Below are 13,238 nucleotides of genomic sequence, written 5' to 3'. Positions count from 1 at the left end.
GGGGAAAGGGGGGGGGGGGGGGGGGTTTGAGAAAAAATTGCGAAAAAGTTGATTGCGTAAACTTTTGGTCCCCGCCCAGCAACAAAGTCGGTCGGCCCCAAAACTGCTGCCAACTTTTCTTTTGGCTCGCCAAGTGCAAGATCGAGTTTTAGTTTAAAATATACACATATAAAAACATACATCCACATGTACATATGTGTGTGTGTGTGCGTTTTTGTGTGTGCTTCTCTCTCTCTGTTGTCGCCTCTCTTTTGCATTTTGGACGCGTTGCGTGCTGCGAGTGGCCCCAAAAAGCGTGCTACACTTTTTATTGATAAAAAAAGCAAATTAGCCACACAGCGACTAGTGGGGTAGCAAAAGAGAGAACACATAGAGACAGAAAGAAAGCGAACGCTGCTTAGCACGCGATTGAATTGAGCCAACGATGGAGCATCCATCGGTTCTAACGAATGCTCCCAATGCTTCTTTCGCTATATATTCCCAACAATCCCTTGGCTTGCTCCTTGGCAACATTGTCCCTGTGGAGGGTCTTCTCGAACACCCTTGCCAAAGTCTTGGCAAATCTTTTGCATTAACTTTCACCCTTTTAACGATATCCACGGATGTTTAGAACTCTATTTTTCTAGTCATAAGTCCATCTATCTCGGCTTGTGTATCGCTCAATAAACGAGTATGTACCTATCCATCAAACTCTATATCTTTCTGATGATATATCGATGTATGAATCCAATTTGAATCTATCCTTCTGAAATGGACAAATCATCCATCTCTCTATATCTACATATCTCATTTACAATGTATCTTTTATGATGAGATTTATCTTTGTTTGTTTCTTGTTATTAATCCTCTTTTCCATCGCTATTTTTATCTACCTATATATCTATCCATTTATCGCTTTACCGTCTTAAACTTAATCATTTTTCCCACCATTTATCTACGACTTATTCTATTCATAAGTCTCCATATCTATCTTTGTATCTAAACAATATTACAAGCTTGCCATTTGATAAGTTGCTCTTAAAATTAGACAATGGAAAAACAGATGAATATTTAATGAGAAGATTTGTTGGAATACTCAGAGAAGATGAAGAGATAAGACCAGATATTTTCAGATAAGCCAACATCATTTTAAAACATGTTTGCAGATGTTTGCCCCGCAGATGGGAGCTGTAGGTCGACAACATTCGGTCACCAAAGGTCGCTCTTATGCTGGTCTATCCCCCACCTGGCCAGAGGCAGACCAACAGACACAGACACAGACACAGATACAGATACAGATACATACATTGTGCAGTGGGAGCACAGCGAACAAAGGAGAAACTACGAGTACAACAACTTAATCCAATTTGACTGGGGCCAACAGTGAAACTTGGACTTGGACCCAGCCCTGCCGTGCTCAGCCCTGCCCTGGCCTGCGCTTTACCCATTCCCCAATCGCTGACCATTCTTAAATGGCCTTTTACTTAATGCTAAGTGTCGTTTGACTGGTGCCACTAGTCTATGTCTCTGCCCAGTGTTTCTTGCCCTGTCTCCGTCCTCTCTTGCCTGTAGCTTCACGTTGGGGCCTAATTAAAACGCTTTGGCTCTGTTCACATGTTGATAATATTGGGAAATATGTGTATGGCATATCCGAGAGTAAAGATGACACAAAGATGAAGGAATGGCCTGAGAAAATCATGGAGGAAAATCATGTATTACGCAAGTTTTGAGCCGGAGGGGCTGCTGGCTGGTGGCTGGCACAGGTGCCCAAATTGGGGTTACAATTATCGCCAGCTGGTCGGGATGGTCAGGCGGCGTCCAATGGCATTGAAACCCCTCGAGTTGAGCATTGATTTCTGTGGAATTTCCATCGCAAAGGTCAGAGCTGCACGCGAGCACCAAAAAGTATTCAAGAAGTAGCTCAGAGCTAGAAGAAGAGGCAGAGGGAGAACAAGAAGGAGAACCAAGAGGTGGCCAAGCATCAGAGGAGGCGTAGAATAGCCCACAGAGCAGAGGGCCTCGACCTGTGAGTACCCATTAATTGAATAGAGCCCGAGAGCCCATTGCGACAACACGGCGTATGATGAATGCGCGAAATATACTCGCACTTTACCTGGGAACCACGCATTAGCCGAAAGACCTTTTAGTTTATGAGAGCGGACCAATAAGGAGAGCTTCCATCAATCGTTGGTTTCCACCAAAGAACGAAAAATGTCCGAGAACATTATATCTATATATTAAATTTATTGCACGATTGAGGAACATTGCTTAGGTGCTATATATGCCTGTTGTATACTCTCCTCGCTGTCCTTTGGTATCCTAGCACTTCACTCCTTTTTGTGGGGCGTTGATTGGCGGCCTGATTGTTATGATTACGCTTGGCCTGGAGCTGGAAGGGCCGCTCCGACAGCCCGACAGCCCGAGAGCCCATTGCGACAACATGGCGTATGATTAATGCGCGAAATATACTCGCACTTTACCTGGGAGCCACACAATAGCCGAATGACACGAAATCTCCGCCTCCGCCTCCCTCCCACAACAACATTGTTTGCTTTTCATATTTATTTTAGTTTTCCCGCCTCCCCCTTTGTTTATTTTTCCCTTCTCTTCCTCTGTTTTTGCTTTGATTTAATGCCGCACGCCAAAGTCAGAGTCCGAATCCGAGTCCGAGTCCGAGTACAGGTTCGTGTTCGTGTCGGTGTCAACAGGCCACACAGTCCAGGTCGATTCGAGTGGAGCCGCCTCCAGCAGGTCAGGGCAGATTATTCTTATGACTGCCATTGCCTTTCCTTTCGCTTTCGCTTTGCATTGGATAATTCTGAGGGTGCCACGCCACTTTGACCTTCTCGCTGTCCGTCCCCGAAAAGTGGCCGCCGACCAGCGGCAAGCGGCAAGCGGCGATAAGGCACCCAACCTTAAGGCGAAGAGGCCGCAGAGGCCGGTGAGTAATGGGGTGCATTCGCGCATTTCCGGCCACAAAAAAACGGGTCAAAGACGCAACAACAGCCAGAGCCAGAGCTTGACGAACAGAAAGGAAAACCGGCCTCGATTATACTCTTCTCCTCCCTTAAACGCGATCGCCAAGGGATGTTAGCACGGCCTAGTACCTTAGATCCAGTCCATTCAGCGAAGAGCTTCTGGAACTACGAAGAGGAACTCCTGCTCAACGGAGAGACCTCTGGCCCTTTGAATTTCGAGCATTCTGTTCTGCAGCACTCACTTGTGCGTCCGAGTCGAACAAGTAATGCCCCTTGCCAGGGTATCCAAAACTGGAGCAGCAACAAACAGCAACCCAGCAACCAGAAACCCAGCAAACAATGACAAATGTTAAGTGTCGCAGAACTGAGTACGCAAGCAGAGCAGAGAAAAATCAAGAGCAAATGCAAAAGCAAAAGGTAGAGGCAAAGGCAAAGGCAAAGGCGGCAAAAGGTAACAAATGGGAACAGAGCCAGATAACGAGGAGGGGGGACTGGGCCAAAATCAATAAATTTAATGGCAAAACAAACCCCCCTCTCCGGATTCCACTTCCTCCGCGCTTCCCCACGTCCTTGCCCTTTTACCACCCCCACGCCTGCCCCTGGCCCCCTGTTCGACGTTAATTTACACGAACAAACGACAAACATCAGGGAAGAATAGCCTCGATGGCCGACCCTTTGATACCCTTGCTAAAACGAAGGCTGGTTGGGACTCATAGAAATCGAATGTTCTTTCAAGAATATATAAATGGAAATTATTATTGCAATTTCCCTCCAACTCCAAGGTATAAATATGCCTTTAGCTTCGACCAGGCGAAGGTAGGTCATCCTTTTCGTGTGCCCAGTGGCCTAAAAGACCTGCAAAGGATTACTCTCCAAAGGCTTCATTCACGGATTACTAGCTTAAGTCGAAACACGCACTTTGGAGCATCAATCATTGTATCAATCGATTCGGTGCACATTTCGCAAAGAACTGAAGGCCTTTAGGCTTTAAACTGAAACACTGGCTTGCCATGGTCGGAGGCCAAGTGTCAGATCGGAAACGGCATACCCGCACACTCTGGAAGGGCAAGGGTGTGCACACGGAGGGCAAAAAAAGAATGAAATGAAAAATGAAAATCAATAATAAACACGGCCGGAAAAGCAGGGAAAAATCGTCGAGCGTGGTTCAGTGGGTCGGTGGTGCGGTGGGTCGGTGGTGCGGTGGGTCGGTGGCGTCTGACAGCAGACTATGATTGTGCATAATTGCAATTGTTAACCGATTGGCCTGCGGGGGCGTGCCCTGGCCTGCCCTGGCCTGCCCTTTCCCTGCCATGCCCTGCCCCGACCTGGCCATTATGCTGCGTTGTGGCTTGTTGCATGTGGCAGGAATTCCGTGGCTTGCGCATCTGTGTACACCAGTATGTGTAATGGATAATAATGCCTGTTGGGTTGACATTGCTGTTCCGGGGATTCTGATGCGGTAAATGCCTACTCGTATATTCGAGACTCTTCCTGTGGCAGTTCCTCCGCGGAGGATCCTTCTTGTGCTCTTCCATTTATGCCTTCAATCTATCCAACTGTATTCAGTGCCATTCCATGCCTCTCAGTCTCTCAAGTATTTCGACTATCTGCAGCCAATCGACGAAGCAGATGCTCTCTTCGCTGGCAGCTGTCGCTGCTTTCATCCCACTTCTATTCAGCTTCTGTCGGGCTCCCTCGGCTTTCCTTGGCTTCCTGCTGATTGCTGATTCATCGCTTATTCAGTTATCGAAAGCCATCCCAAAGCGCACAGCGTTGACCTAGACAAACACATCCATCCAATGATGGATATCGAACGCACTTTTTTTGCGGGCCACGCGGCGTATGCGTAATCAATTGTCAACGACAGGGAAAACACTCTCCTTGCAGGGAGCAGAAAGTCAACTTCAAAGCCAAAAGATGAGTGGCCTGCCCACGGCCTGGTATTTGGCCACTTTGGATACCCTCGCACCTCGCACACACATAGAAAGGCAAGACCATTCGACCCTGGAAAGTAGGTACCCATGAATATCCCAATCAGCATCAATGGATGGAGATATCCATGGCCCGCCCATCAGTCAGGATGGGACTCCTATCCCTTGGGGCTGGATCGAAGCAGATCCATATATACGTTCTCTTAAGATCAAGATAAAGCCTTTAGCCTCGTGAGGGGTATCTGAAGCTTCGATCCATCCAGTGGCTCACCGTGATGTCCTCCTGCCATGTTGTCCTGCTGTCTCTTGTTCGTGTTGTTCTTGCTAATGTTGTTTGGCTTTGGCTTTGGCTCTGGCTCTGGCTCTGGCCTGCCGACGAAGATCAAACAGCACACGCCAAGTGTCGAGCTGCTGCGAGCGCCTAAAGGTCAAAGCAGAGTGGGCCAAAGTGGGGCATAGGCAGCGGCAGAGCAATGTGCACTCGAGATAAACGTGCGAAGCAAACCGCAAAAGTGACAAGCCCCAAAAAAGGCAAACAAGGGCAGAAAAACATAGCAACAGCCACAAGCGCCGGAGAGGGATGACAATCTCTTGCCGTCTCCCTCAGTGTGCCTCCGCCGCAGATAAGCTACTGGAAAAAAAAGTGCCTGCCATCGGACCAGGCGGGATTTTTGTGGATTTTGGCTTTCGGTCGTTTTCCTCTGTTACGACGGCGGAAGGGGAGGGATTTTCCTTCAATTTTAATGAGTTTGTTGCCAAACAAGGACAACACACAAATTTTTGCCTATTTGCAACTTGCGGACCAATCGATCGGGGGCCGAAAGGGGTTGCCCCGACAGGGGACAGGGGACAGGACAGGACAGGACAGGCTTAAAGTCAACTAATTAAAAAATCTGCCCAAGTCGTTTCCTGCCTTCCTTCCATTCTTCCATTTCGTGTTCTTTCCTTTTCCTTTTCCCTTTCCCTTTCCATTCGGGCTTGGCTTGCCACTTTCCAGTGTCTTTGGTCAATTTTTGGTTAACGAAATGGCGCAAATTGGGGAAAAACGGTGGGGCGGGGGAAAACACTTCGAGGCAGCCATCGACCCATCGACGCAAAGCAAACAGGCCGGAATGTATGGCTCCATAGGACAGCGAAACGACTCGAGATGGGGGCCTTTTTGGAGGGTCTACTTATCAGAGTCTCGTGTCTGCCCCGTGCTGCCTTCAGCATGCGATTGGTTTATGCAAATGAACAGCAGAGCAGCAGAACAGCAGACAGTGAAAAGAGAGAAAATAGCGAAACTCAGAAGATAAATGAGGAAATACTTGAATATTCCATGGGCCCATTCCTCAATGTCCATGCAGGAAGTATGCATGGGATGGGATACTGATACAGATACAGATACAGATACACTCCCCAAAGGAGTAGCATTGCATTTCGACAATGAACGATTGTCCGAAGTAACGCTAACTGGAAGTTTATCCGACAGAAAGCCGGCCACCAGGTGGCAGAAAGCTAGCAGCCATTATGCACTAGCATTCTCATTTCAAGTGTTACCTTAAATAAATGCAAGTACTCATACATACTCGCACACTTACTCGTATATTTGAGTCGAAAAGTTGCGCATTTGCGAAGGATAATCCTCGCCTCAAATCGGATAAAATTGGAGGGAGAAAATATGAAGGAAATCTACAAGTAGGCTTGTAGGATGACCAAATTCTAAAATATCTGCCACGTGCCTCCGCTCGCTTGAACACTATTCAGAATCTGGAATACAGAATCCATCCTGTGGCAGGTCGTGTGCTCGAGTTTGAATCACAATCGGGGTAACAAAACCCAATAAAACACACACATTTCCATATAATTTCGTACCGATATTAATTTGAAACTTAACTATCTTATCTGTGTTTTTATTTTTCAACTTTGTATATAATAATAAATCTTCTAATCGAAAGATGATACATGGTAAAAGTTCTTCCACCATCTGTACAAAAATACCAGAAAAATTGTTCAATCTTGGCTAACGGTATATTTTTATGAATATTTTTTATGAATATATTTTTAGTAACCCGTGCGCCATATCCATGTCCCGTGCGAATGAGCTTAATATAAAAAGTAAAAAAAGAATAAAATATTAAATAGTATAAAATAAAATATAGAAAATAAAAACAATAATTGGGTAAAATTTTAAACGATGTTGAAGATACATCATTCGAAAAAATAGCACCAAAAATATATTTTCCAAAAAAAAAAAAAAACGACGTGGAACAGCTCTATATTTATACCCGATACATAGTCAGTATGGCTCTCCTCCGCCAGACGGCGCTAACATTGCACGATACGACAAAGAGTGCGTGCGAGAGAGACAGAAAATCAGTCTGAACGTGTCGACGGGCACTGCGTGGCCACTGTAAATTGATTTGCTATTTTTGGCTATAATAATATTTCGATCTGGTCAAATCCGATCCGATCCGTTTCAAAATTGTGGATGCCACAGATTTTCGTCGTCTGTGTAGACTTCACTTTTATGAGGCTACTTTATGGGGTCGGAAACGCTTCCTTCTGGACGTTACATTTTCACCACAAAGCTAATATACCCCTATACTCTTTTTGAGTATCGGGTATATTTAGTTGTTTAGCCTTTATTCACTGTTGTGGCTATATCTTAGATTTATCTGTTGGCTGTTTGCTTAACTACAGAATCTACAGGATACAATGGCATCCAAGGCCATCAAAATGCTGGACGCCGAGTTGAGTCTTCGTTTCCTTCACCACATTTTTTAGATTTTACTAATTGCTGCTGCGGCACCTTGTTTAAAAATTATTTGAGAAGTATATGAGAGCATGGATTTGTGTTGACTTAAAGATAGTCGTATGCGACAGGCAGAGGCTAGTGCGGTTATAGAAATAATAAAAATATCCCTGCCCATCGACGCATCGGACTTTGAGACCGTATCCGAGGGATGGTATTCTGGTGTATGAGACGATATGGGAGGGAGTTTTGGAGCAAGCGAGAGACGGCTATAAATATTTAAGTGATGCCCCCGCACTTTTTGGGCATTCCCTGAGCTCCGTCTATGGCTGCTCTACAATCCTCTGCTCCAGCCTCCACTTTACTGCTTCCCCCGCAGCTTTTACCTGTTCCACTTCAGCCTCTGCCCGTATCCCGCATTTCATTCGACTTTTGTATTTGTGCTTGGCATGAAAATCACATTAGAATCTATTGCTTCACCTGACGACCCATTTTGCCCTTCCCTTTGCCATTCCCCCAACCATTTGCATTCTGTTCCTGGGCCTGAAAGTATAAACGCAATTTTCCCGCCTTAATATGATACACTTACACATTCAGGTCCCGACACCCGACACCCGACACCCGGTACCCGGTACCCGGTACCCGGCACTCGGCATTTTCCATTCTCCTCCGCCTGTGTGCATTTCCTTTATGGCATTTTCACTTTACGCTCTCACATTTCCATGCGGAGCAGGCCAGTCCCAGCAGCTAGCTAAAAGCTGGCTCATTTCAGTTCCCCTTGCCCTGCTGTGGCCCTGTCCTTGTCCATGTCCCTGTCCCTGCTGTTCTTTTACTTTTCCCTTCATTTTGCCTGCCAAACGAAATCCTTTTGGAAAAGGCTTTATGTCTTCTCATTCGGCTGCTGTTCAGAGTAATCCGCTTTCGACAGCTCGAGCGAGCTGGAGGACTCGTGCAGGAGCATATGAAATCTATGCCCATTAGAGTATAGAGAGTATGAGAGAAAGAGTGGCAACTGTCAACTGTCAAGTCTCAGCTGGCAATCCTCATTTGGGTCTACCCCAATCGATCGAGTATCGAGTATTGTGGCCATTGTTCACCGTTCCCTGGGAGTTGAAGGGGAATTGACTCAAAAGGAGCTTATGGGAGGCTCAAGAAACTAAATGAACCGAATCGAACCACAGATCTGGGCTTACAGAGCCACTCAATCGAACTGGAAGCCTTTCACCACACCCTGCCTTGAAACGAGTTCAATTAAAACTATTAGCAGCAGTTCAGCAGTGCCTATACTGATTAAATATCAAACGAGGTGAAGCCGGAGGTCCCGTCGATCCCAGACCATCATTGGGGTTCATTAAGTGATCGATGGTGGAGCTTTAGCCTCCCATTCCAGTCTCCCATAACCATTTGTCTTTCAACTTTTGATGGCTCCTTTGGGGGTCTACTGGCTCTGACTGGTTGCAGTTTGGTCCGTTTATTTGCTGGCCAGGCGACACTTATGCATCAATTTGTTTGACAATCCAGTTGCCTGCCCGTCTCCCTATCTGTTTCTCTCTCTAACGGCATCTGTATCTGCATCTGTATCTGCATCTGTATCTGCATCTGTATCTGCATCTGTATCTGCATCTGCTTCTCCCGCCGTCTGTGCGATTGCATTCCTTTCACTTGTCACCCTGTCTGTCCCTCGACTAATAAGCTCTTTAGCTTCCGTATGAGCACTCGACCGTCGTCTGGTTCCGAAAAATGTTGCCAGACCCAGACCAAACCCCGAAATGGGGCAGGAGCAGCGAAAGAGTGGAGATGGGAGAGGTTGGTGGAGTCTGATTTGTTAATTATCCCGTAGTTACTGCACTCCATGGCAGTCCATGGCCATGTGTGCTGCAGGACATGGTTGGCATGTGTCCACTGACTTGTTTGCCCGTGCTCGTGGACAATGTATGAGCTCATGTTGCTTCTGCCCCGTAATGTTGCTTCTGCCTGTTGCGTGTTTTCCCGGTGAAAGCTGTGCAAGCCAACCGATTGATTGAATGCAGAGGGCCTATCGCATTCGAATTAGGTATTTGCCAGACCCAGTCCCAGTCCCGGACCCAAGCCACAATTGGCCTCAAAGGCGAACCCACTCACTGGGCCAAAGCGGGTTGCCCCTTCCCTAATTGAAAGACCTAGCCTAGCCTCTATTGCCGAAAGACCCGAAAATTCAATGTTGCAGCACGGACATTCCTTTGATTGTCTGCCAGTCAGTCAGTCAGTCAGTCAGTCAGTCAGTCAGTCAGTGGTTAGTGGTTCGGTGGTTTGGTGGGCTTGCGATTGTTCTATTTATAGCAATCGGAGAGTCTTTGCCCCCATCTCGTCACACAGCACATGCATGGACGCATGCCACACCAGCTGTTGGCCCCATCCCTTCCAGTACCAGAGAATCCAAGCTTCCTGTTCGCACTGACAACTTAACGGAAAATTCATTTCACACATCTCCGCCACCCGCTCTCACTCCTCCTGCAGCCTCCTGCTGGCACTCCCCCTGCTATCTGCTGCCTCCCCAGTCCTCCTGCCTGCGGGCTGGCAATGGAAACAGCATTGCCAGGTAACCGAGAAACGATAATTGGATACGTGAAAGCGTGCAGAATTGTATTTTTTTGAATAATTGACATTATTCGATAACCGAAACCAGTCTTAGGCACCCAACGAGTACGAGAACATTGTGCATTCGACAGCGGGTAGCACTTATACTCTCGTATACTCGTAGTTGAAGCAGCCATCCTTGTGATTTAATTGTGAATTAGCCTTTATCGATTGGCAAATAAAGTCTCCCAACTGGAATATTTTGTAGAGAAATTAAAGGCCAAAGCCTAGGGGTACTCACGCTGCGAGTTGGAGCGCCGGATGATGTTCTCGAGGAATGTGTTTTGCGGCGCAACCAGTCCACGTCGTCCGCCAGGCATTTTGCCGCCTACACGCTACGCTGCGCCGGCACTGCTCGACACTGTACCGACACTGTCCTGTCCCGTGCTGGCCGGGTCCGCTGCTCTTCCGCTTCGGCCGATGACAGTTGGACTGGTCTTCGCCGAGTCGCCTAGTCGCCCGGCGAGTCGCTCTGACAGTTGACGGATGACGGATGACGGGTGACAGTTGTCAGCTGATGGATAGAAGGTCCGATGCGACGCTGACTCCGACTGCGACTGCGAATGCGAGTGCGAGTGCGGATATCCTTTGGCTCGATGGCTGGATGGAGGATGGTCGTCGCAGTGCGCTCGCTCGTCCGCTCGTCAGCTGGATCAATTGATGTTCGATTGCTATTGATCGGTGTGGCGCCTCATCAGCTTCTGTGCTCCTGCTTCAGCAGTTGTCCGAGGGGGCAACGACGACATCGCTGGGCATCGCCGCAACACTGCTGCCCCGGCCGACCGCCATTTCGATGGTCTCGTTCCCAATTCTCGCTCCTTACGTCTCACGTCTCACTCAATGACTCGATAATCGCTGGGCGGCGACGACGACGGGGACGGGAACCTCCGCAACTTTAATCCGCCGCTGTCGGAGCTGTTCACCACTTGACCAATCACACAGTCTTATCGGTTGCATATGGCACTGCAAGTAAAACAGAGAGAGAAAAGAAGAGGTACGATACAGCATTAGAAAAATTCATTATGTTTCCAGATTAAAATTGAAAAAAGTTGGGAAAACGACTGGCAAGCGGAATTTACTGAAAGAACTCATATTAATATTACTGCATGGTTTTCGGAGAGCTTTCGATTCGTGGCCGCACCCGGAAATAAAGGCGGAACAGGGCCAGTGATGTCTGAAAGTGGCATTCCGATTCGGTCATATCTTGGAAAACTCTGAGAAGTCGGAAATACTCGTACTCGTCGTGGTACTCGCTACTCGTTACTCGCCTTAATACGAGAATCCCTGTTCTACTGAGGCACTTTCGGACGGACTGGCATTGGCCTGGGAGGAAGATTTGAGCTAAGTAAACTCGACACCATTGTACATATATGTATTAACTGAATGATGGATATATTAAGCGATATGATTACATATGATTTGTAAACAAATCAGAATATCTATCGATGAAAGCTCGATACCTCGTGCATGCCTTGTTCTGCCTACAACCGATGCTGTTCAGAACATAATCTCTTCTCACAACGTCTATTCGAATGCTCTTAGATGATCTGCGGTCGCGCTCAACCCAATTACGCTCTCAGTGCATACATGCACACACACGTACGAGTAGGTACTGCATTGTTTGACACACTACTCGTGGTTTTACGGCCACGCCCTCCAATTATTAAGTCCTGGACCTTCTATATTTAAGCCTTTGAACGGAGAAATCCTACTCTAATGAAAGTTGAATCCCATTAGGACAGCATCAGATACTGTCACAAGTGGAAAATTAATTACATTGTGATATAAGCAGTTTAATCAAGTGGAAAATTAAAGCTAATGTGAAGCTGGGGCTGGGGCCCAATCGTTATCGCCTAATTGATCATATTGCCTTTTTAATTGAGCGACATTAAATGGATTTGGCGATAAGTCCGGCTCAAGTTCCTGTGCCATTATGGTTTTCGTTGTCGAAATGCAGTGCAAAACGCAAAGTGCTGTCAAATGGGGCTTATAATTCAATTTATGTAAACATTTAGTGCACGTTTGTATGCTGCATTGTTGCAGCCACAAGCTTATTCGGTCCCTGATTCCACTCAACCTTTCCTGCCCCCGTAACCAGTAAATCTATTGATTTTAGCGATATTCTGGCTACTGTTGTAATTAATTATGGCAAACACTCCTTTGTACACTGTACACTGTACACTGTATCGTATACGTAATATTTCCTGCACGGATCAGAGGTAACTGAGACCCATACAGGATATTGGATAAAGAGAGAGCGAAAAGAGCTTACGATTGGCTTAAGCACAAAACAATAAAGCATAAATTGGCCTTATCAAGTGGTTATTCCCACTCGAACCTTCGGAATCCCCCGCATACCCATCACAATCCCAATTGAACACTCCTTTATGCCACCTTTGTGAACTGCACATGGAAAGCGGATAGGCAGCAGTCAACCTGCCGGCAATTAGAGATGTCAATTATCCAGCTCTCGTATTGCCAATTAGGAAACCTAACTGAACAATCAATGTACCATCTACACTGAGGCATTGGTTTGGAGTTGGGCTTGGGCTACATTCTGGGAATGCCTGAATACACAGCAATTATTAATGGCAGCTGCGAAGCTCTTGAGTACAAGACTGAGGACTGAAAACTGAGGACGGATGACAGACTGCATCGACAGATTCACTACGCACCGAAGACACGAGAACAAAGTCAGTTTCGAGCAATGAAGCACGGTGCAGCCAAGCGTAAGACGCACTAATTGCAAGGTGCAGGAGCAGGATTCAAAAGCAACTGGAGCAGAATCAGCCAGATATACGAGAACCAAATAAGCAGATTCAGCAAACGAAGGTGGCACAGAAATGAGGCTTCAGAAGAAGCATAATTAGAGGGATAGATGGGAAGGATAAGAAATGAAAGCGAAGGATCAGTAAGTGAATAGAATGGATAGAGTGGTGGCTTACAAATTAGAAGAGCCTTAGACGGGAACGAGAGTAAATTAGAATTTACATCAAGCCT

At 46.8% G+C, this 13,238-nt stretch overlaps 1 protein-coding gene across 1 annotated transcript in view; it reads right to left on the bottom strand.

The window, feature by feature from the left end:
- LOC6600077 (potassium voltage-gated channel protein eag) overlaps positions 1-10,558 on the bottom strand; it is a 37,446-nt gene extending 26,888 nt beyond the window's left edge. The window contains exon 1 of the mRNA XM_026989291.1: positions 10,480-10,558. Coding sequence (XP_026845092.1) covers positions 10,480-10,558 — 79 coding nt within the window. The remainder of the gene's footprint in view (positions 1-10,479) is intronic.
- Between the last annotated feature and the right edge of the window lie 2,680 nt (positions 10,559-13,238).

Source organism: Drosophila persimilis, unplaced genomic scaffold, assembly GCF_003286085.1.
Source record: "Drosophila persimilis strain 14011-0111.01,24,50 unplaced genomic scaffold, DperRS2 tig00000232-arrow-arrow-pilon, whole genome shotgun sequence".
NCBI classification, from domain to species: Eukaryota; Metazoa; Arthropoda; class Insecta; order Diptera; family Drosophilidae; genus Drosophila; species Drosophila persimilis.
This window is presented reverse-complemented; position numbering and strand designations above follow the sequence as displayed.